The 22,971-nt window shown below is 41.3% G+C and overlaps 1 protein-coding gene and 1 non-coding gene across 3 annotated transcripts; one reads left to right on the top strand and one right to left on the bottom strand.

Moving 5' to 3' along the window:
- Positions 1-570: 570 nt before the first annotated feature.
- Positions 571-22,336, top strand: LOC141779977 (tetratricopeptide repeat protein 39A). 2 transcript variants are annotated; one of them, XM_074655017.1, is made up of 18 exons: positions 571-827; positions 2,503-2,607; positions 3,099-3,230; positions 3,540-3,598; positions 4,412-4,479; positions 4,744-4,808; positions 6,144-6,243; positions 6,345-6,410; positions 6,503-6,611; positions 6,731-6,798; positions 9,911-9,970; positions 11,769-11,930; positions 12,050-12,141; positions 15,460-15,580; positions 15,727-15,838; positions 15,967-16,081; positions 18,885-19,001; positions 21,505-22,336. In XM_074655017.1, the coding sequence occupies exons 1-18, from the start codon at positions 793-795 to the stop codon at positions 21,611-21,613; spliced, it is 1,695 nt and encodes a 564-aa protein (XP_074511118.1). In that variant the 5' UTR covers positions 571-792; the 3' UTR covers positions 21,614-22,336. The 2 variants fall into 2 exon arrangements, with proteins under 2 accessions (XP_074511118.1, XP_074511117.1); XM_074655016.1 differs by having other exon boundaries at positions 2,500-2,607.
- trnay-gua (transfer RNA tyrosine (anticodon GUA)) lies at positions 8,190-8,277 on the bottom strand. Its single transcript is given in 2 exon segments — positions 8,190-8,225; positions 8,241-8,277. It is a non-coding gene; the product is annotated as a tRNA-Tyr (tRNA).
- Positions 22,337-22,971: the final 635 nt, after the last annotated feature.

Raw genomic sequence — 22,971 nt, 5'->3', positions numbered from 1 at the left:
TACCCCACTGTGATTGGTAGGTTCGTTCAGCTCGGGCTCGCGCAACAAAGGGACCTTTTACACACAACGCGGCAAAGTGGCATTCACATAAATCTCGCGGGCCGAGGGCGCCTGGTTAGCTCAGTTGGTAGAGCGGGCGCCCATGTAACAAGGCTTGGTCCTGACCGCGGCGGCTCGGGTTCGAATCCGGCCTGTGGCCCTTTCCGCATCCACTCTCTCTCCCCCCCCCCCTTTCCAAGACTCTATCCACTGTCCTGTCAATAAAAATGAAAAAATGCCCCCAAAAAAATAACTTAAAAAAAAGATAAATATCTGACTAGGTCTTGCATCACTGTCACAGCCAAATAATAATTTACTGCTACTAAACATTGTCAGTCTTGAAGTTTGACAATGAATTGAAGAAACTAAGCCATGTAATAATAAGAAGTCTGAGCGTTTAGCAGGGAGCTGCTGCACCTCATCCAGGCTGTCTAATGAGTGCGTGGCAGTGACGTCACACAGAGGGGCGGAGTGAGATGCTCCTCCGCTGCGCGCTCTCTCTCTCTCTCTCTCTCACACACACACACACACACACTGCTGGATCCTCACAGGTGAACACACACATGCCTCTAACTTGGAGCGCTTTACGGTCATTTAACCAACAGGTAAATCACGGTAAACTTCTATGCGGCTGGTGTAGAGTGACAGCTCGGTTTCACGGTGTGGTGACGCGGTGAATGCATCTTCATTTTCTGTGAGAACTGCTGAGCTCCTAACAGGTGTTGGGACAAGCGTCCTGCTCGGAGAGACAACATGTCCAGTAGGAAACACGCAAATGCTGCGGGAAAGTGAGTATACAGCCAACTATAACATTCACTGACTCTACACAAGTTAGGCTTTTCCTAAAGTTCTGATATCTTGGCCGTTTCTTCGCTGCCTGTATATCAGCAGTAATAGGATAACTGTGAAAAACAAGCTGTACAGGAACTATTAGACTAATATATTAAAGTCACCCTCCGCTGCACAAGGAAACACTAGTTTAGTCCTCGTTTCCTTGTCGTCTGTCGACGTACTTCATTCTTGTCACAAAGTAGTTCCAACTCCAGACAGCAGCAGGGTCTTGGTAAACAGCTGGACTGATGACACTTGTTTTTTATGATAATATTAGAATAATTATAATATCATAATTCAATATGATTGATGATTAATATATTTATGGCATAACACAGGTGTTGCAGCGTGTTGGGTGATGATGTGTTCATGTGTTTAGTGGAAAGACGGTTTACTTTGGCAACTTTAAAGTGGCCATTTTCAAAATTCATGTTATTCCTATGTGGTCTAAGACAGTCTCAAAAATATTACCATTACAAACATGAACAACTCTCTCCCAAATCCAAAAACTAGAGTGCTAAAACTCCAATGTGTGATGTCACAGCTCAATAGACAATGAATTGGGAAAGATGTTGATACTGAGGGCAGCTGGTGTATGGGGACATTTTCTGTTTCACAACTGAGAACACTACAATAGAATAAAGCTCATCTGGGTTAGGGCTGGGCAATACATAGATGTTATATTGATATTGTGATATGAGACTAGATATCGTTTGAGATTTTGAATATGGTGATATGGCGTAAGTGTTGTCTTTTCCTGGTTTTAAAGGCTGCATTACAGGAAAGTGATGTCATTTTCTGAACTTACCAGACTGTTCTAGCTGTTCTATTACTAGCTTTTACCCACTTAGACAATATATATATATATATATTAACATGTATTACACGTTAAATTAATTCTATCAACATTTACTGATATTTATTTATCAAAAATCTCATTGTGTAAATATTTTGTAAAAGCACCGATGTCAACCTTACAATATCGTCACAATATTGATATCGATGTATTTGGTCAAACATATCGTGATATCTGATTTTCTCCATATTGCCCACCCCTAATTTGTTATAAAAAAAGAAAACAAACATTCAGTGTCTCCCATTTATTGTCTATGGGGCAGCTCCAGACTTTATACCCTATGACATCACAAGTTTGAGACTAACTTCTCTGGTTTCTGGCTTTGAGAGAGAGTTGCACATACATTGATTGAACTTTCCTCGGCCATGGTAATAACATATTGGAATTCTTAATTTAGATGGTGTTCCCCTTTAAAGACCTAAATTCTGGAGCTGCTCCATAGACAATGAAAATGCTGACATTGAATGTTTGTTTTCTTTTTTATACCCAAATGAGCTTTATTCTCTTGTTCTCAGTTTTAGCACTCTAGTTTTAGGATTTGGGAGAGAGTTTTTCATATTTGCTAATATTTTTCGACTGTCTTAGAACATAGGAATAACATGTATGAATTTTGAAAATGGGCGTAGTTCCCCTTTCAATGAACCTGTGAACCTCTTACCTGCACCACACATGGATCCTGTTTTTATCAGTGCGCACCGTGCTGCTGCTGACTTCCCCTCTACCCCCTATACTACGCATTTGCTTTGTATTCATCCGTGTCTGTGTTTTTGCAGCAGCTCCTCACAGATGACTCTGAAGGAGTGCCTGGATGAGTGTATGGAGGCCTTGGATCTCTTCCTTAACAACCACTTCAGTGAGAGCCTGGAGAGGCTGCGGCCAAGGTAACCGAATAATCCATGAGTCATGTTTGGCTCCACAGAGGTTTGAACCAGCTGAGGATCAGGTTGAAATGTACTGTATTCTAAGTTTTAGCGCAATTACGATAATGTCAGCTGTATTTGGTCTTGTGTGATATTAATAAACTTCTGCGGTGTGAACTGTGAAGTAGTGTACTTCCTGTTAGCCAAGACACAAGGGTGGCCCGGGGTTAATTCTCCAGGATATGAGGTGTTTGCTGAAGCTGACGCCCAAGGTCTAACAGATTCAACAGCCAACAGAATGGCAGCCCTGCAAAATAAACAATAGACACAAGACAGACTGGGACGGCAGAGGAGATAGGAAGAATAAAGAGAACCACATATTTACTCTTATCATTTCTCAACAGGAAAATGCGTAGGTCATACAGTAGCTATCCTCTTTACATTGCCTCTGTTTGCTCACAGTATGATGATGTGTACAATGTTGATCCTGCGACTCCATGTCTCCTATGTAGAGTGAATGAGAGTATGTACCACGCTCTTATCTACGCCACAGTGCTGGAAATGCAGGCCATGATGACTTTCCAGCCCGATGACATCAGCAACGCGGGGAATACCATGAAGAGTGCACAGGAGGTCTGCCAGAGGTCAGGATGTCTCGTGAATGTAGATTATTTTCTCCAGGTTTAAACAGATTATCATTTTACTCATTTCATAGATTGGGATTATTCTCTAAAGTGCTGCTAACTCTTCTTCCCCAGTCCGTGAGCCATAAGAGGCAAATTTACATGAGTGCATTTACATGGCCAATTTGACTATGTTTGCATGAGAGAAGCCAATAGCGGCTACTAAGATAGCGAAAAAGGGACACCTGATGTAATTAGTGCATGCTTGTTGTCAGCAAATATGTGCTTTGCAGGAGTAGTAACACCATTTCTTTTTTTTTGGTGTTTCAGGTTTCGACGGAAGTCCCCAATTTTGGCTAACAAGTCAGTCGGGGAATCACTCACTGAAGGTAAAAGGCTTGAATGTCTCTCTTCTTTTTTCTTTTTTTAAGGAAAGTCCATCCAAAATTAGTAAATGTTACGGAAAAAATTTATAATTTACGTTGAATTTTCCTTATTTCAATGGCGACGTGTTCGTGTACCGAGTGTTCATTATGTCATATATCCAGTACATTTCCAATGCAGTTTGATAGCAAATTTGTTTAACCTACAGTATCTAAAAAGGTACATGCTACTTAACTTGGTGTTGACAACTTCTCCTTATCAACAGTAAGGACTTTTTTTGCAGTCTTACAGTTGTTCACTGACATTCAACGTCCATAGAGAAAACTGCTCTGTGAAGCTGTACTTAGGCACAGCGCTGTTTTAAGCTAAATACTAGCATTAGCATGCTGACACGCTCACAACGACAATGCTAACATAAAGATGTTTTGCAGGTGCAGTATATTGTTTACCATGTTCACCATCTTGGGTTAGTGAGTTAGCATGCTAACATGCTCACAATGACAATGCTAACATATGGGTGTTTAATGTTTTCCGTGTTCACCATCTCAGTTTAGTGTGTTGGCATGCTATTTTTGCAACACTTTTGCAAATGTGTGTGTGTGTGCAAGTCATTATACCCTTAAATCTACTCATCAAATGCGATGCATAGTCAGGTGGAAGACAAAAACGAATGGAAGATTAAGTCTGGAAGCTCTTGTCTGATAGATCAACCGTATAGTAACATCTGGCTGGATCTGATGCTTTATTGCTTGTTGACTATGATCATTTAATGTTATTTATTACTAAATGTGTATGTGTTTATGGATGTGTTTTTGCAGTGCAGCTTCATGCTGAAGTGTGTTACGCAGAGTGCCAACTCCAAAGAGCTGCTCTCACCTTCCTACAGGTGCAGTAGTCTAAACTTCTTTTTTAAAACACAGAAATGAACTTTATATCCTGATATGTTTGTATGTATGTGACATTACACCCCAGTTTCCACATTATCCAGGTTTTCAAGACTGTGTATCATTTAGATAGTGTGTAGTGAATATATGGCGTGAAAATTCCACTTAGGTCATCTTCTATTTGTGGAATGAAGTCTAATCCAAGCACCTCAATTCAAATTCATTCATACCCTCTTATTTATTTATTTATTTAAATTTTTTTGCAGGATGAGAACATGGTGAGTTTTATCAAAGGAGGAATCAAAGTACGAAACAGTTACCTAATTTACAAGTAAGTAATGAGCGCCAAGGCTGTATACATTATCTGACTATTTAATGCCGTCGCAAAACACATTTGTAAGGTTATTATTAAAGGAGCACTCCACTTTCTAAAGAATAACCCTAATGATGTCATAGTGATGTCATCAGGGTTATCTCAGTTTGGATTTGGAAACTCAATTTAATCATAGAAAGTCTCCATTTCAAACTGGGAGTGTGGAGTATAACGGCGTATAAGGGCCACTGTAGGTTTCCAAAAAAAAAATGCCGCCGGGGGAGGGGAGGTGGAAAAAAAACTTGGGTGGGACTAAAGTCATAAATTGACAGGGAAAAACTCGCAAATTTATGAGAAAAAAATGTGAATATTCTCTGAGGTTATAAAGTCATAAATTTGCGAGAAAAAACTCTGAAATTTTGCAAAACCATTGGTACAACAGCCACCATCTAAATTTTGTTTCACCTAGTGTCATTATGGTAAGGATGGCCTCTGAGCGAGGTGAAGGTCCTGAAAGAACCTAAACATATACTTGTTTTCTTTCATGTTCTTTTGGTGTTATTTTATGAACATAATGCTGACGCTGGTATGCATTGTACTTTATCCTCATGTTAGACCTATTGTATGATTTATTTTGCCAATGGGTTATCAGATATATCCTAAAGATTGCTGTTTCCGATGTCCTCTCTGACGGAAAGCTTCTGAGCAAGGCAAAGGTCCTGAAAGATACATACACATGTTGTCTTTCATGTTCTTTCATGAATATAAATAAATACTAATATAGTTAATATATTTTGGTCCAACCTTGCAAAGTGAGGCGATGTGGTTCTTTGACTTTTCTCGTAAATTTGTGACTTTAATCCCGGATAATTTCTGAGTTTTTTCTCGCAAATTTATGATTTTTTAATCTCAGAGAAAAGTTTCGTAAATTTGTGACGGAATATTACCCCCCTTCCCAGCTCTGTTTTTTTTTGGGGGGCGGGGGGGGGTTTATACCTACAATGGCCCTGATGTGACGTTGTACGGAGTATCAGGAAGGGAGGTTCTAAAAAAGATGGCATTGAGTTGCATTATGGGAAATGTAGGTGTTTTTTGGAGCTTGGGCTATACAAGGGACTAAAAGTCAGGATATCTTGGCCTCTGTTGCACAGATTTTGATCATTCTTTTATTTATTTGTATCTCAAAAGATTCCTAACCTTGTGGAAGTACAACATTAAATCGCTGGAGTACCCCTTTAAATTATTATTTATTTATTTTTTGCTTAGTCACATGTCATTATGTTTTACACCATTGGGTTATTATGCTGAGCTGTGTTATTAAACAATTGACATAAATGCCTTTTTTTCATCCAGAGAACTGCATTCCTTCATAAAATCTCACAACTGTCTCAAAGGACCCAGCCACGTTCACTTAGAGGGAGGAATATCATTTGGAATAGGGGCATTTAATCTGGTACGTCACAAAAGTATCTTTGTATAAACACCATCGACTATATGTTGTGGGTAATCGTGTGTTTGTCCCATCCAGTTTATCAGGTCTTCCTTTATTCACAGACACTCTCTCTATTTCCTCCACGGATACTCAAAGTTTTGGAGTTTGCGGGCTTCTCTGGAGACAAGGTGTGATATATAAATTTCCTACGTTACGCATTCACTCGTTCACTGACACACTCATAAATGTTTACAGTACTACACGTGTGATCTTGTTTTAGGAATACGGTCTGTCTCTGCTGAATGATGGTGCAACAGGGATGAATCTGCGCTCCATGCTGTGCGCTCTGCTGCTGCTCTGCTACTACACCTTTCTCACGTTCATACTAGGTAGTGATGTACTCTGTCCACTCTTGATTGTGTGATAACCTGACACTGAACATTTCTGTACAATATATCCTGTCATATCACATTTCATGCCATATCATGTCTCTGTTCTATCCTCTCAGGTACAGGCGAGGGAGAGGTGACTGAAGCTGAAAGGCTGCTGAAACCTTTCCGTCTCCGCTACCCACGGGTGAGTGACAATAAGGTTCATCTGTTTACAGGATAAATCACTTTCTAGGAACAAACTGGTAATGAAGGTGTTAACACTGATGTGTGCTATTCAGCTGCAAATGTGGCCTCACAGACAGATATCATAAGAGTAGCTACTCATTATCTCTAACAAATGTATTTTTCAAAAGAACTTGTCATCACACAAACGTATGTTTAAATGTAAGCAGTTTTGGTTGGGTATTATGTTTTGAATAGGGCTGTCAAGCGATTAAAATATGTAAAATAATTTTATTTTACAATTTAATATACAATTTTTATCTGTTCAAAATGTACCTTAAACAAAGTTTAATACTCTTATCAACATGGGAGTGGGCAAATATGCTGCTTTATGCAAATGTATGTATATATTTATTATTGGAAATTAATTAACAACACAAAACAATGACATATATTGTCCAGAAACCCTCACAGGTACTGCATTTAGCATAAAACAATATGCTCCAATCATAACATGGTAAACTGCAGCCCAACAGGCAACAACAGTTGTCAGTGTGTCAGTGTGCTGACTTGACTATGACTTGCCCCCAAACTGCATGTGATTATCATAAAGTGGGCATAAAGGGGAGACTTGTGGGTACCCATAGAACCCATTTACATTCACATATCTGGAGGTCAGAGGTCAAGGGACCCCTTTGAAAATGACCATGACGGTTTTTCCTCGCCAAAATTTAGCATACGTTTGGAGCGTTATTTATTTACCACCTTCACGACAAGCTAGTATGACATGGTTGGTACCGATACATTCCTTATGTTTTTTAGTTTCATATGATACCAGTATCTTCTCTGTAGCTTGAAAACTGTGTGTCTGGCATTAACACGCTATCATCGCGTTAACTTTGACAGCCCTAGTTTTTAACAAATGACAGTAATAGAAGTTGGCAAAATCTTGCAACACATATTTAAAAACGGAAACATTTTGCAGCAACTATGACGTGGCAGTCTGCACTGTTGACCAATAGCAAGCCGTCTTGACATTGTTGACCTTTAAGGGAATGAAGAAAGAAGGAAGGAAGAAGAAGTAGAAGAAAGGCACTTTATTAATCCCTGAGGGGAAATTCATTTTTTCCACTATGTTATATTTACATAGTACACACAGGCCTGAAATACAGGCCTGAAATACAAACACATGCACAAACAGGACCTATATACATGCATTAATGGAGAGATGTCAGAGCGAGGGGGCTGCCCCTGACAGGCAAGGTTTGGTGCCTTGCTCAAGGGCACCTCAGATGTGTCCAAGAGGCAAACTGGCATCTCTCCAGCGACCAGTTCACACTCAGTACTTCCATGCAGGGACTTGAACCGGCGACCCTCCCTATGGACTGAGCTACTGCCAACCCAAAAGCTACCTCCTTCGAGCCGGATTTGAACCAGCGACCTAAGGATTTCTATGTATTCACTCTACAGTCCTCCGCTCTACCAACTGAGCTATCGAAGGGGATAAGAGCAAAAGAGTCCAAAATGGATCAAGATATCATAGATAGCCGTGTGTCAGCAACCAGTTTTATTTAACTCTTATTTTTTAACACTATTGTGTTAGCTGTTAGCTCGTCAGCTAATGTAGCAACTAAACTGGGGAAAAAAAGTTAGTAAACTTGTGTTCGGTGGATTATTTCTCTACTAATTGTCATTGTATTCTACATCGTTGGAAAGCCTGTTTATTTACCTTCACAATGATGTCCAACTTGTAAGGATCATGCATTTGTGGGATGAGCAGCACAGCTGATTATGTGGGGAGCGCCCAAGAAAAATTTGCCAAAATGCTCTGCCGATGGTAAACAGTGTATTCTCCTGTTGGTATTGACTCTTGTTTTTAGTTGTTTGGTGGATTGGATGATTGAACTCTCTAAAATAAAATTCAATGCCAATTAGCATTGTAACAACAGAGAAATAATCGACCAAACACAAGTTTCCGAACTTTTCTTTCCCAGTATATCTACTAGAACAATTGGGATATTTTCTGCTCTTAACCCTCTGGCAAATGATAGAGTATCCCAATGTAACCTCATTCTATGGCTCCAATGAAAAAATGCTTTTGAGTTGCATGATGGGAATTGTAGGATCCAGTGTTTTTGGAGCTTCACCCATAGGCCGACTAGGGAGTAAATGTCAGGATATCGCAGCTCTGCTTCATCTGTTTTGACCATTCTTTTTTTAATGTATCTCTTACAAGTACCCCAAATTTACATTACTGAAGTACTCTATTAAAGAGTATTTATTTACTTTTTTTTTAACTTATGTTGATCTTATTTTTGTAGTTTGGGCCATTATTTCTGTCCGTTAATGACGGTTATTGATTACATTGTACTCACCTAAGTAATGCTGAGTTTCCGGAACGTGGCGACATCGCAAAGTCCGACTGGTCAACTTCCTGGTACAACTTTGACCTACCTTATGTGTCATTTTTTTGCTTGCATACAGTTTCCTTGTGCAATAATGAGGGATTATTAAAGTGGTTCAGATCATCTGGATTAACACCATTGTTCTCTCGCCCCGTCGGACCTCGTTTCAACGATGTCACCGTGTTCCCATATCTCAGCAATCAGCTTGATTGGTGCAAGTTCTATTTTTGAACGTTCATTGTGTCTGTATGTCAGCTCTTTCTTTCAAATCCCTCCTTCCACTCACACTGTTTCTCTTTTCTTTCTATCGTCTGGTCACACGCTCCGAATCATCCCCACCCTGATTACTTTCATCTGATACTCACTCCACCTTCCGCTCACGCAGTCCCTTCTGCACCCTGAATCCTTATTGTACACCATCTTTCCTGCATTTTACATGCACTCACTCACCTTTTCATGCTATCACTCCTACCACTCCACCTGACTCACATTCTTGTAAGTTCACAATCCCTGTTCCCACTCCACCTTTTAACTACATGCCTGCCCATCCCAGAGAACAAACTCAGAGCTGTGACACAGTGTGTACGAAAGCAGAATTGAAATGTCTTGGTTAAACACAGTCAAGAGTAATTGCTGTACAACAGGTCTGCCGAGCAGATAGATGAGAATTTAACACACAGCCGATTGGCATGTAATACTGAGCAGTCTTTTTTTCTCTCTTCTGTCCAGGGAGCAATCTTCCTCTTCTTTGCAGGCAGGACTGAAGAGATCAAGGGGAACATTGATGAGGTGTGTTTTCAAAGAATGTTTCAAATGTTTTTTCTTATTTTGAAGCATCTAGGGATGTCCATAACTAACTGTTTAACCGCTAACCGACATTAAGCATTTTAACCGATTAACGCTATCGGTTAAAACGGTTAAAAGAAATGTTAATAATTAAGTCAAAAGCTGAGCGGCTCAGAGGAGCAGCTCGTCTCTTTAAGGAGAAAAGCTGGTCCACCTTAACAGCCCACCTTAAGAGGCGGAGCCAGAGCTGCAGGATACAGGAAGCTGGCTCCGGTCTCTGGCTCGCTGGAGCGGAGTGGAGGAGTTGTAGTTTCATAGCATTTATTCACCGACAAATAAACTGTACACACACTGCTACATCTACGATCACAGCTAGAACACCACCAACAACCTCACACTCACCGCCGACACACACACACAGTCTGTTGGAAACTCGCTAAAGTTACTCAGACTACGTGTGCGGTGGCGAGCATGAAGCCTCCGGCAATGCTAGAGCTGCTAACGTAGCACAAATACACACACTGTTTGTTGGTCACTCGCTAAAGTTACTCCGGGCAGACACACAGCTGACAACCTGCTGAACTAAACTAAATGTGCGGTGGAGACTTTTACTGGGAAAGTGGCTGCATGTCTGCGACACTACACGCAGCATCGTAGCTGCTAAGTTAACGCTCCCAGATGGTGAACTGGAGACTCCCGTCAACCAATATCTGTTGTGCTCCTGCAGCTGGTACACATTAACTTGTTGGTTAACGGTTAATAATCGGTTAACGAGGGTCGTTATCGGTTACGAATTTTTTTCGAAATTATCATCCCTAGAAGCATAATTTTCAAAGATAACAAAACATGGTATTGCAATGCTTCTTTTCCTTATTAACAAAATTAATGTCAAAAAACGTGTATATACAGTATGTATATATGTATACATATACAGTATACTGTATGTATATACTGTATGTGTGTATGTATGTATGTATGTATGTATATATATGTGTGTGTGTTAATGTATATGTGTATGTATATACAGTATGTACTGTATCTATATATGTATATGTACATATATATAAATATATAAAACAGAATAAAGAAAATTATAATATTAACAATATTACTTCACCTCATCATATCATATCATATCAAAGAAACACAAAACCTCTGTATTTCACAAAATGTATCAGTAACATGGCTTGAAAGAATGATTCATGTTTTATTACATATATATTTAATGGTTTTAATAGAGCATGTTCTTCTCACAAAATGTAAATAATTGTAAATGATTGCATACCTTCTTGGGAGCGAAAGAAGCATGAATCACTTCTGGTAATATTGACGCCATGTTTTCGCCCCCTGAGCTATAGAGGACCAGTGGCCAATATTAACATTTATATAATGAAAAACTCCCTTTTTCAGTGCTTGTGCACATACATTTGGGTATCTGGAGTGCCTACCAACCCACAAACTGTGAAACAGGACAACCCAGTCACTTTACTGACCTTTGCAAAGGTGCACCATGTTTTTCTCTAAAGCCAATCAGAGCACACTGGGCTCGACAGGCGCTAAAACGGAGTGTTTCAGACAGAGGGTGAATACAGGTATATTTAGACAGACAGGATGAGAAAAATAATGTGTTTTTTGAACATTAAAGTATATTAACATGTTTTAGTAGAAACCCTAAATACAAGTATGAACCTGAAAATGAGCACGATATGTCCCCTTTAAAACACAACATACCTCCAACGCAGTGTCGCTCTTCCATATCCTTATTAATGTGCTGTATGATGGAATGCCACTGTTCCACCAGGCGGTGGCACTCTTTGAAGATGGCTGCAAGGCCCAGCAGGCGTGGAAGCAGTTCCACCACATGTGCTACTGGGAGCTGATGTGGTGCTTCACCTACAAGCGGGCGTGGAAGATGGCGTACTTCTACGCAGACCTGCTGAGCCAGGAGAGCCGCTGGTCCAAGGTACGGAACACGGGACGGGCTCTGAGAGATCAGAGTGGATTTAGTCGGATGATCTCTCGATGTAAACCTGTGCGTCGATCTCGTCAAACATCTCTCTTCTATGTGTTTCTCTCTGCCAGGCCATGTATGTTTTCATGAAGGCTGCTTACCTCAGCATGCTGGGTGAAGACGAGGCCAGGCCTTTTGGGGAGGACGAAGTCGAGCTCTTTAGGTAAATACACACACACACACACACACACACACACATGATTTATCTCAGGAACATACGGCGAGTCCTGAGGCTTATGATATACTTACCAATGTGTATGCATAGACAAGATGGAGTGTGAAGTGTCAACTAGGGATGTTCATAATTAACCGTTAACCGACATTAAGCATTTTAACCGATTAACGCTATCGGTTAAAACGGTTAAAAGAAATATTGATAATTAATAAAAAGCTGAGCGGCTCAGAGGAGCGGCTCGTCTCTTTAAGGAGAAAAGCTGGTCCACCTTAACAGCCCACCTTAAGAGGCGGAGCCGGAGTTGCAGGATACAGGAAGTCGGAATGTGCGGTGGAGACTTTGGCTGTTTTCGAAACCGCATACTGCATACTACTGAGGAGCGCAGTATGCAGTATACAGTACATACTGTATACTGCGTTCCTCAGTAGTATGCAGTATGTGACAGTTAAAGTGATGTATTTAGCAGTATGCTAGACGAGGCTTAAGCCTTCAAACCAGCTCTTAAAGCACAGGACAAAAAAACTAACTTGTACCACTATTACAATATTATCAAAAAATACAACTTTGATTTTGTTGTTTATGTTGTGCTTGTTTACTTTATAAGATACTGCAGGTTTAAACTATTTATTCTGACAGCTCATAAAGAAGTCCGACAAACAGGTTCATCAACGAGGAGAGACGGGAAATATAAAACATTCATCCACAACGTTTACTTTACTCAAACTGCTTTTTCAGTTACAGCAAAAGGACTGATCTCCCTCCAGATATTAGAGAAATGTTAAAAAAGTGTCATGTTGTCTCATCAGGAACCTCTCTGCCCCGTCAGAAGCTGCTCTTTCCCTCTCCTCTTCTCTCTCCTCTCCTCTTCTCTCTCCTCTTCCTCTCCTCTCATCTTCCCTCGCCACTCTGCTGCTCTGCAGCCGCTCTGTGAGCGTCACTGGCCGGCTCTCCAGCGAGCTACGCCCGCGGGTGATTGTGGAGCTTTTTAACTCGAAAAAAGGCAAATAAACACAGGTTCCTGTTAATTTATAATGGACATCTGTGTTGTGATATTTAAACAAACTATCCGTCAACAAGGAAATCAAAGCCTCTCGTCTACAGACCGGTCTCTAGAGAGCTCCAGCAGCTCATAGCGGTCTCTGAGCGTGACTACCCGGCTTGCTGGCAGCGACCCGGGCAGGCGCTCGCTGGCTGTCACGGTATTCTGTGGAGCTTCTAAACTCCGACAACGGTGGAACAAATGTTCGATTCGCCATCTAACTTCGTAAAACTGCCGATATTAATAATCTACACAGTTGATTTCTCGCCTCAAAAACGTTCAGAAGTGAATTTAGTGTTGAAATGGCTACAGAAAACGTAAAAAAAGAGCAACTTTTGGCTGCTGTTTTTTACCCGTAGCCTGTGCTGTTCCGGCGCTTTGCATTGTGGGATACAGTAGGCGAGATAGACTGGTCCGATGCATACTGGAGAATTTTTCCAAATCAGTACGTCATCCGGGTATTTCTGGCATACTGGAGATTTTGCTTTTGTTCGCATACTGCATACTACATACTACATTTTGGCCAAATCAGTACGTACTACTAGTATAGTATGCGGTTTCGAAAACAGCCTTTTACTGGGAAAGTGGCTGCATGTCCGCGACACTACACGCAGCATCGTAGCTGCTAAGTTAACGCTCCCGGACGGTGAACTGGGGACTCAGTTTTCTGTTGTGATCATACACTGCAGCTGGCGCGAGGCACAAATCTTGTCGATTAACGGTTAATAACCGGTTAATGAGGGTCGGTTATCGGTTAAGAAAACTTTTCAAAATGAGCATCCCTAATGTCCACATAATAGTCTGTGTACTTTGTGTGAACCGGGAGGATTAAAGAGTGTATTTGCTAGGGGGTAGATCAGAGCTGGATCATCTCTGGCCAATGCTGCAATGTCTTCTGGGAGAGCTTTCAGTTTTGTACAATATAAACATAACACTTCAGGACATTACTAAATTAATACTAAAAGATCCCTTGCAGACATGTTTTTGAGACTTATGAAAATACCCAATACTTAATTAAATTGCTTTGAATAATAATTCTTGTCAAGCTCACACATGGATGTCATAAACATCTTTACGACTCCAAACTTAACTGTTCTGGGGCCTCTACTACGAAGCAGGATTTGGGGTTTGCGAGGCAATTTAAGGGTTTTCCATCCTACGACGGTTGTTCACTTCTTACCGGGGTAGATCGCCATGGTAACTGATGCAGAACAGCTATCCTGCTCCGGAGCAGGTTATGTTCCAGATAAGAGATCAACTCGTATGAAAGCACCGCCTGCTGACCAATCAGAGCTCGCCGGGCAGATCGTATGATAATATTACATACATATGAAGAAGTTACAGTCATAATCCAGACTAAAAACAACACAGTTTAAACTGACAGATGCAGGAAGGACAGCTGGCTGTATGCTGTGGGTGTTTACCGCTTTGAATTATGTTTTTATATTTATTTTTTCACTTGCTCTCAAGTCTGTTTCACACCGCCGGAGACGGGGACGCAGCTGAAAGAAGGCTGAAATAGTCGTACACGCCACATCATTAACAAAGGGCATAATGAAGTGTAATCTGTGCGTCTATTCCTTTCTGAAAGATTTTTATAATATCACTGCCCCATCTAGACGACTATATCTGACTTTTGAGTATTCTGTTAAATTAATAAATCTGTTAATTTACGCATTCATACATCGGGAGTTTTTTCTTTTGCCAGCTGTTCTTCCTGCATTTGGCAGCTTCAACTGTGTTAATTCAGGAATATTTTGAAGGATTCTGATCAGCCTGAGCATTAAGACCACAGGGTATGACACATGCGCGTGGATGTGTGGCGAGACATCGAGGTGCGGGAGCTGCTGGACGTCCCGTTCTCTTTATACATCCATGGTCCATCCGCGGTGAGAAAGAAAAAAGGCGGTAGATGACTGGATGAGAGACAACGTAGTGTAACGTTATACAGAAATAACAAGGCTGCTGAATGAGAGAGTTTTTAAAGTCACGCACCTTGGCGGAGGTCTGCGCTCTCCGAGTGCCATTCTAGTTTTCAATGCAATCGTTAACTGCCGCATTTTTCAAATGCTGCGACAAATGCAAATCACGATGACGATTACGTTTGTTCAGTTACGTTTTGCGCTGGTCAGGGGTGCTTGGCTGAAAAATATTTAAAAGTGGGTACACTATTGAAAAAAGTTTGAGAACCGCTGCACTAACTCATGCAAGGCCGAACCCCACGCCTTCTTTCCAAATGTGTCTTTATTATTTTCCTGTGTCTTTAGACAAGTGCCCACCTTCAAGCAGAAGATAGCAGGGAAGTCTCCCCCGACTGAGAAGTTTGCTATCCGTAAAGCCAGACGCTACAAGGCTCGCTGTCCAATCAGGCTACCAGTGCCAGTGTTGGTAAAGCTTCACACACACACACACACACACACGCACACACACACACACACACACACACACACACACACACACACACACACACACACACAATGTGCTGTATGTGTGACTTCCAGAGCCTTCCAACAGTATTCACTGTCTCATTACAGGAGATGATGTACATGTGGAACGGTTTCAGCATGATCAGCAAACGGCCAGAGCTGACTGAAGGCATGATGCAGACTTTGGAGGAGGCAGAGCGCACCCTGCTGGAGTCTCCTGGTAATACAACTAATCCCAAACCCACGTGCCAGAACAAACCCCGCTCACTTTAAAGTAGAACTGTAGACTAAATGAGATCACTTGACACATGTCTGCTGCGCTGATGACGTCTGCTTCCGCCTCTACAGAAAACGAGTATTCGGTGGATGACCGCTGTTTGATCCACCTGCTGAAGGGTCTGTGTCTGAAGAACCAGGGTCTCCTCCAGGCTGCTGAGGAGTGCTTCAACAAAGTGTTGTCCAGGTGAGCTCCGGTGGATTCAATTCAAGTACAAGCAAGTTATTCCCAGCAAATACCGCATGCAACTCCACAAACCGTTTATCTTCTGTGATCAGTTTGTGCACTGCATGTAACAACCTGGAGGCACTTTTTGGCAACATAGATAAACACACGCTGACCATGTGTCGTGTGGAATTGGGGCCAGAAGACCACTTAACTTTTTAAATTTCAATCATAAACGGTTCCAAACTCATCCTTAAAAGGCCTTTAAAGGTCGACTCCATCTGGGTTCTTTTCCGGGTTTTCAAATGGAAACGCCTACTCAGCCGTTAGCAGAAGCAGTGACGTAGGTTACCACAGTAAGCTAATCAGTAAGGTTAAGAATAATGAGAACGCAAGCACTATCTGAGTTAGCTGTGCTCACTTTGTAAATAAATGAAAGGGTTAAGGCCGTTTCGTTGGGAAAAAACCTATGCACACCGGCTCCTAATTATCCGCGTTGCCGTGTTCCATTTTTGCAATGAGTTTCCTCCTAGATAGTGTCAGTGTCAGCTCCACACAACAAAAATCTATCCAGAGAGAGAATGTCTGCGGGGCTAACGTTAACTACACAACACATTAACTAATCGGACCCCAAATGCGATGCTAACACTAACGTTAGCGGTTTTGGCTAGCCCCGTTCCTTGACCAACATATAACGTTAGCAAGTGCACATCAGCTACATTACTTGCAGCTGCTGGGCGATCTCAAGCCATATATTGTCTTTTATTGGGTGTTGAGAAGGGGACGGCCCATTGTTATTAATACCAGTAGTTTGAAAAATGTCCCGTTGGACCAAAAAAAGCCCATTTGTCCGACAAGTACCTGTTACCTGACAGGTACCTCGAAAACAAACAGCCATTGTTCCAAGGCTCCAAAAATACAAACAGAAGTACATGGCACATGCATGGTGCATGGTACAGAATTATTATGGAGAGTGATGGCGATCAATTGGAACAAAGGATTTCATTAGTTAAACAGGCAGAAATCCGCTGTAGTTGAGGTCAGTCCGAAAAATGTTTTCCCCCACACTAACGTTCCGCAATGGTGTGTAAGCATTCATAAGAACCCACAAAAACAGTTTTTATAAATATCAGTGCAAATTTTTCGGATGAAAATCCCTGCTTGGTGTGAAACGGCTTTAATTTTGGATTTTTTGTAAGTGGGGTTGTATGTAAACTTCAATGTTCTGCAAGGTAAAATTACTGTTTTCGTCAATGGAGTCTGGTGGCTTGGGAGAGAGCGATATAACGCCTTCAGTTCCCCGTCAGAAAGGGCTGTCTGATGGCGAGTCCTCAGCTGTGGACGGGAGCAGCAGAAAAAAAATATTTTAGCCACCTAAAAAATCAATATCAGTTTAAATGTACGCTATATTTAGAATATTTTCACAGCTTTACCTCGCCATCAGACAGCCCTTTCTGACGGGGGAACTGAAGCCGTTATATCGCCGTCTTTAAAGCCATCAGACTGCATTCACAAAAACACTTATTTTACCTCTCAGAACACAGGAGCTGCTGGTCTACAGCTGCCTCTATCGGTTATTTTGTTTGTGTTATTATGTGACTTTTGGATCCAGATTAACGTGGCGTCCAAACAGCAGTACATTGCTTAGCTTCTGTGCTCCTGTCCTGAAACCGACATCAGGTCACGTGGGAGAACGTTTTTAGAAGGGCTTGGGAAAATGGCATTTTGACACTAAAACATACATACGTCGATCAAAATTTGAATGTTCGGATTTGACTACATATAGAACACCACTGTGAAGCTACAGAATGATATAAAAACCTAAAAAATAAATAAATAATGGAGCCGTTCTTTAAGTTTAATGTTTGCTTAGTTTTTGTCAAAGTCTGAATTGAAGCTTTTCCTCATGTCTGACATATAAGAAATAGTCTTCACAATAGCAAATCACACTGACATTGACTGAAATGACTAAGGAGGTTTTCCAGTAGGTCCTGTGAGAGTAGGTCCTGTTTCCCGCGTGGGAAAACAAACCTCTTGTACAGTATTCCATGACATTGACTTAAAGGGACTGTTTGTAACTTTTTAAGCGTATAAATGTAGCGGGTCGGCACACATGCGCGCTCGCATATGCGTGTTCGCGTGTAGCCGCTGCCTCTCCTCCTCTGCCTGCTCGCCTTCACTCAGACAGCGCGCGTTCTCGAACAGCTCGCTCCACCTCTAGATGTGAACGCGCGCTCACTCCACACTGCAGAAGAGTTAGTGTAGCTCTGAGAATATCTAGTGAATGCACAGTGGACGTTTGTGCAGAAATAACTGCTGCAGCTCCTCCAGACCAACAGAGGTTTTCCGTGTCTTGTGAAGTGACGGAGCTGTGCAGAGAGTTACGTTGTCTTCTCGTTACCGACCGGGTGCCGGTGTCTCCTCTGCTCTCTCCCGCTGCGGGCGGAGAGAGCAGGGAGACATGCTGCAGAGCCCCGCTGCCAGCCTGCACTAGGCAGGAAAAGCCAACACTAGGATCAGATCTAAATCATGTTCATGGAGAGACCTTCGTCTGGTCAGCTAACATTACTGCCCAGCAGCTGAAATATAGAGTGATATTGTGCTTTTAGCTGACGTGTGTCGCCTCACTGTTTTGAGCGATGCTCGTTCAGGTATATTTAGAGCGAGCAAGCGCGAGCCCGACGCTGACTTTCGTTGATTTCACGGCCACAGGTGTCGCTGTTAAGAAGCATTTCTGAAAGTTACAAATAGTCCCTTTAACCTATGTATACAATGTAACTGTCTGTGACAGACGCAGTTAATTCTTCTGTCTTGTGTCGCTCAGTGAAAAGAAGATCAAGTTTGACCACTACCTGGTGCCCAACTCTCTGGTGGAGCTCAGTCTGCTCTACATAGACCAAGGCAGAAGGGACGAGGCTATTAAGCTACTGCACAAGGCCAAGTAAGTTACTCCTTTTATAGCGGCTTCATTGATGCGCACAACATCAGAGACACAGTCAAATACTGCCACATAGATGACAAAGTCCAATATGTCATTTTTGTGTCCATAATACTGTATATGCATTTAATAGAGACTTGCGGTACTTTAAATAGAGTTATAAAATGTGGCAGCAGCCAGCAAAGCTTGCACATACAGCATTTGGGGACACAAACTGCCTGCATGGATTAATGTCAGGGTATACATTTATATTTTTGTTAGCTGAAATCTAAGCCCTTATTCAGCTGCCTTCCTACCTCACAGCAGCACATATTTGCTTCCTCTCGTGTCTCGTTTAATCTTCCCAACACTAAACAAAAACGACACCATGAGTACCTCCACGTATAATAAAGTGGCGGTAATGAGTAACAGTACTAAATTTAATGTACTTTGCAAAAACCCGAATAACCAAAGAAATAGGCCCTGTGTAATGTCATTCATTACAACAGCCTTCGCAATAAATCACATAGTGAAACTTTAACATTATTTAGGTGGAGGCTTCAAATAAGCTCAGTGAGTTTTCTGCCTCTTCCTGCACTGTATATTATTTGTTATCTTTATTATGTTTGTGTATTTTAAAATTTGTGCAACTAAACTAAATACTTAAAGGTACAGTGTGTAGGATTTAGTGACATCTAGTGATGAGGTTACAGATTGCAACCACCTGATTACCCCTCCGCTTTTCCAACCATGTTGGAGTAAAAATGTGAAAGTCTCTCTAGAGCCAGTGTTTGGTTTGTCCATTCTGGGCTACTGTAGGAACATGGCAGTGCAACATGGTGTGGACTCCGTGAAGAGGATCCGCTCCCTATGGAGATATGAACGGCTCATTCTAAGCTAACAAAAACAACAAATCGTAGTTTCAGGTGATTATGCACTAATGAAAACATAGTTCTGAATGCTAGGCGTGTCATGATTTTGATTCCAGTCAAAAATTGATCGAAATGAGCTTCCAATTTCAACCATTGAAATCAAAAGCAGGATCTGCGATTGTCCCAGTATTCTTTTTTCTCTTTGCCCACGCCTACTTGTGTGCATCCGAAGTAAAAAAACAACAACAACACTTCAAAGACAACGCAGCGTATCTTACCGGTAGCCTGCAGCTGCACTTTGAGACGCTGAAAAAACGTAACTTGTTGTCTTCACACTTTCATTTTTGTACGTATCACAACCAAAATACAACATGCTAAATAGTGAGCTTTTGAGATGCTAGTGTTTAGATATCGTTAGCTTTGGACAGAGCCAAACTAGCCGCTTCCCCATGTGTCCAGTGTTCATGCTTAACTAAGATAAAGATTAATACCGCTCTCATGTCTGTGTGGTAAAGGTAAGGCAGCAGTGGGTTAGCTTAATTTAGCATAAAAATAGGAAAATGGGGGGTAACAGCTAGCCTGGCTCTGTCCAAAGGTAACACAATCCACCTACCACAGCCATGAAATAGTTTGGCACAATAAACCCCCTGAAAAACCACAACTTGTTGTCTTTACACTTTCGTTTTTGTACGTATCACAAACAAAATGCAACATGCTAAACAGTGAGCTTTTGAGGTGCTAGTATTTAGATGTCGTTAGCTTTGGACAAATCCAAACTAGCCGTTTCCCCATGTGTCCAGTCTTTATGCTAAGCTAAACTAACCAGCTGCTGGAATAATAACACAGACATGAGCAAGCAAGAAAGCAAATCAGCTTCCAGTATTTCCCATATCGTTTACCTATCGCTATAAAATGTCCTTTTTTTCTTTTTCCTACTACTGAAGTTGTACATTGACACAGTTGTTCTTGTATAAATCAGTTAATGTGCTGTATGGTAGATGTGATGTATATACTAGGGCTGTCGAAGTTAACGCGATAATAACGCATCAACGTAAAATTGTTTTAATCCCAATAATTTCTATAACGCAATGGATCTTTGGGAGAGTGTAGCGGGCTCCGTTTTAAAGCTGGTGAGCTGAAGCTTGCTAGTGAAGATGAGGTACCATAAGAAACTAGAAAACCTAAGGAATCCATTGGTCAACTGATTGACAGCCCTGGTATATACAAATATAATTTATCACTATATTATCGCCTCTTATATGTATTTACTTATTGCAATTAGAATGAATTCACCGATAAAGTATTTCTTACAGGACTGTTGGGACAGGATAGTAGTACAATGTACAGGGAGCACTGTCTCTCTGGTTACTCTGTGTACAGCCACTACAGGAACACTAGAGGTCGCTCTCTGCCTGTAACATATAGGTCTGAAGGGCTGTCCAAAACACAAATGCTATCCACTCTCGATGGGGGTAGTAATATGGGTTGTAGAAGACTCCCATTGGATAAAAGACAAACTATTTGGGCAGATTGCTACTTTAAGTTGAGAATTACTTCACAAAAATGTAATGTAATATACAATAAAACACCAACACTTTGGATGTGGCGCCTCTTTTCTGTCACACTTTAACCCCCTCCACTGTTTTGACTCGCAGACACAACTACAAAGAATACTCGATGGAGTCTCGCACGCTGTTCAGGGTGCACGCAGCTCTGGCCAAACTCAAGGCAGACCCCGGTGAAGAGGAGGACACTCACATGTAGGAGGACATTTCTCCACACTCTGGACTCTCCGTTTCCCTCACGGTTTATGGCTGTTTTAACTCCATACCCAGTTGTTGTTTTTTTAACCTATATCTATTTTCTACAAGTGAATGCTGGGTATTTTATCACTGTGTTCAGGTATACCTTTCGTTTCACTGTCTACACTAACCTACCATGGAACAAAGGTAGAGCCTGTGCTTCTTAGACTAGGAGACATTTGAGTCTATATACAGTAGACATTTAATTTTTTAGACAATGTTTTTATGGTTTACATTGAAAATTAAAGAACACTCGATTTTAATCAACTGATTGAAAGACACTGAATATTAAATGTCAGAAATTCTATGACTTAATGAAAGGTATATTAATGACTTTATTTAACTGTATGAAGAGCTCTACATGATTATTACATAATGAAGTAACTTCAGCAGACTGTGCTGTTTTAAGGTGTTAAGATGTTCATGGTATTTCAACTGCTAAAACATTTGATACAAATCAGTTTTAAAATTTAGAAAAATGGTAAACTGGCTTGAAGACATTTCTGAGCCACAGTCAGCAGCTGGTATTCTATACACCGTCATTCATTTGACTCCTTCTGCATGGTTGCTATGAAAATGTTGTTTTAAATTCAGTGTTTAGGTGTATCTTTAACAGTGCATGCACTTTCCAGAAAGTTCAGGATGTACAAAAAATATTTTTGCACAAATAAATTCTACATACTAACGTCTGTTTGGTCTTAAATTGGCGGCATTCTGTTGTGCATCACCTTTACTATCTCTCAGAGGCTGTAGCAGGTTCAGTTGTAGAGCTAGAGTGAAGGTACAGATATCATATGAAACTAGAAAACCTAAGGAATCCATTGGTATCATGTTATGCGGGAAGGAGGCTAAATAACACTCCAAAGATGGGCTAAATTTTGGTGAGGAAAGACTGGCATGTCCATTATCTAAGGGGTCCCTTGACCTCTGACCTCAAGATATGTGAATGAAAATGGGTTTTATGGGTACCCACGAGTCTCCGCCTATATTAAAATGGCGTTTGAATATTTCTGCATACTGGGGTCCCTAAACAGTCTTGAATCACATAAATTGGGTCTCACTGTAAAGCTGAGACTGGTGGATCCAATGAGCCCAACTGTATTCATGTGTGATGATGTTAGTCCCCATAAGAGACATTTCATTGACCTCACTGTATATAATGACCTGTGGTGACCTCTAGGATAATCACAGCCTCATGAAACTTTACAACCACAAACTAGAGACCTAGAGCATTCAGAGGATGGATGGATCAGACTAGAGACCTAGAGCATTCAGAGGATGGATGGATCAAACTAGAGACCTAGAGCATTCAGAGGATGG

Source organism: Sebastes fasciatus, chromosome 13 (assembly GCF_043250625.1).
Source record: "Sebastes fasciatus isolate fSebFas1 chromosome 13, fSebFas1.pri, whole genome shotgun sequence".
NCBI lineage: Eukaryota > Metazoa > Chordata > Actinopteri > Perciformes > Sebastidae > Sebastes > Sebastes fasciatus.
This window is presented reverse-complemented; position numbering and strand designations above follow the sequence as displayed.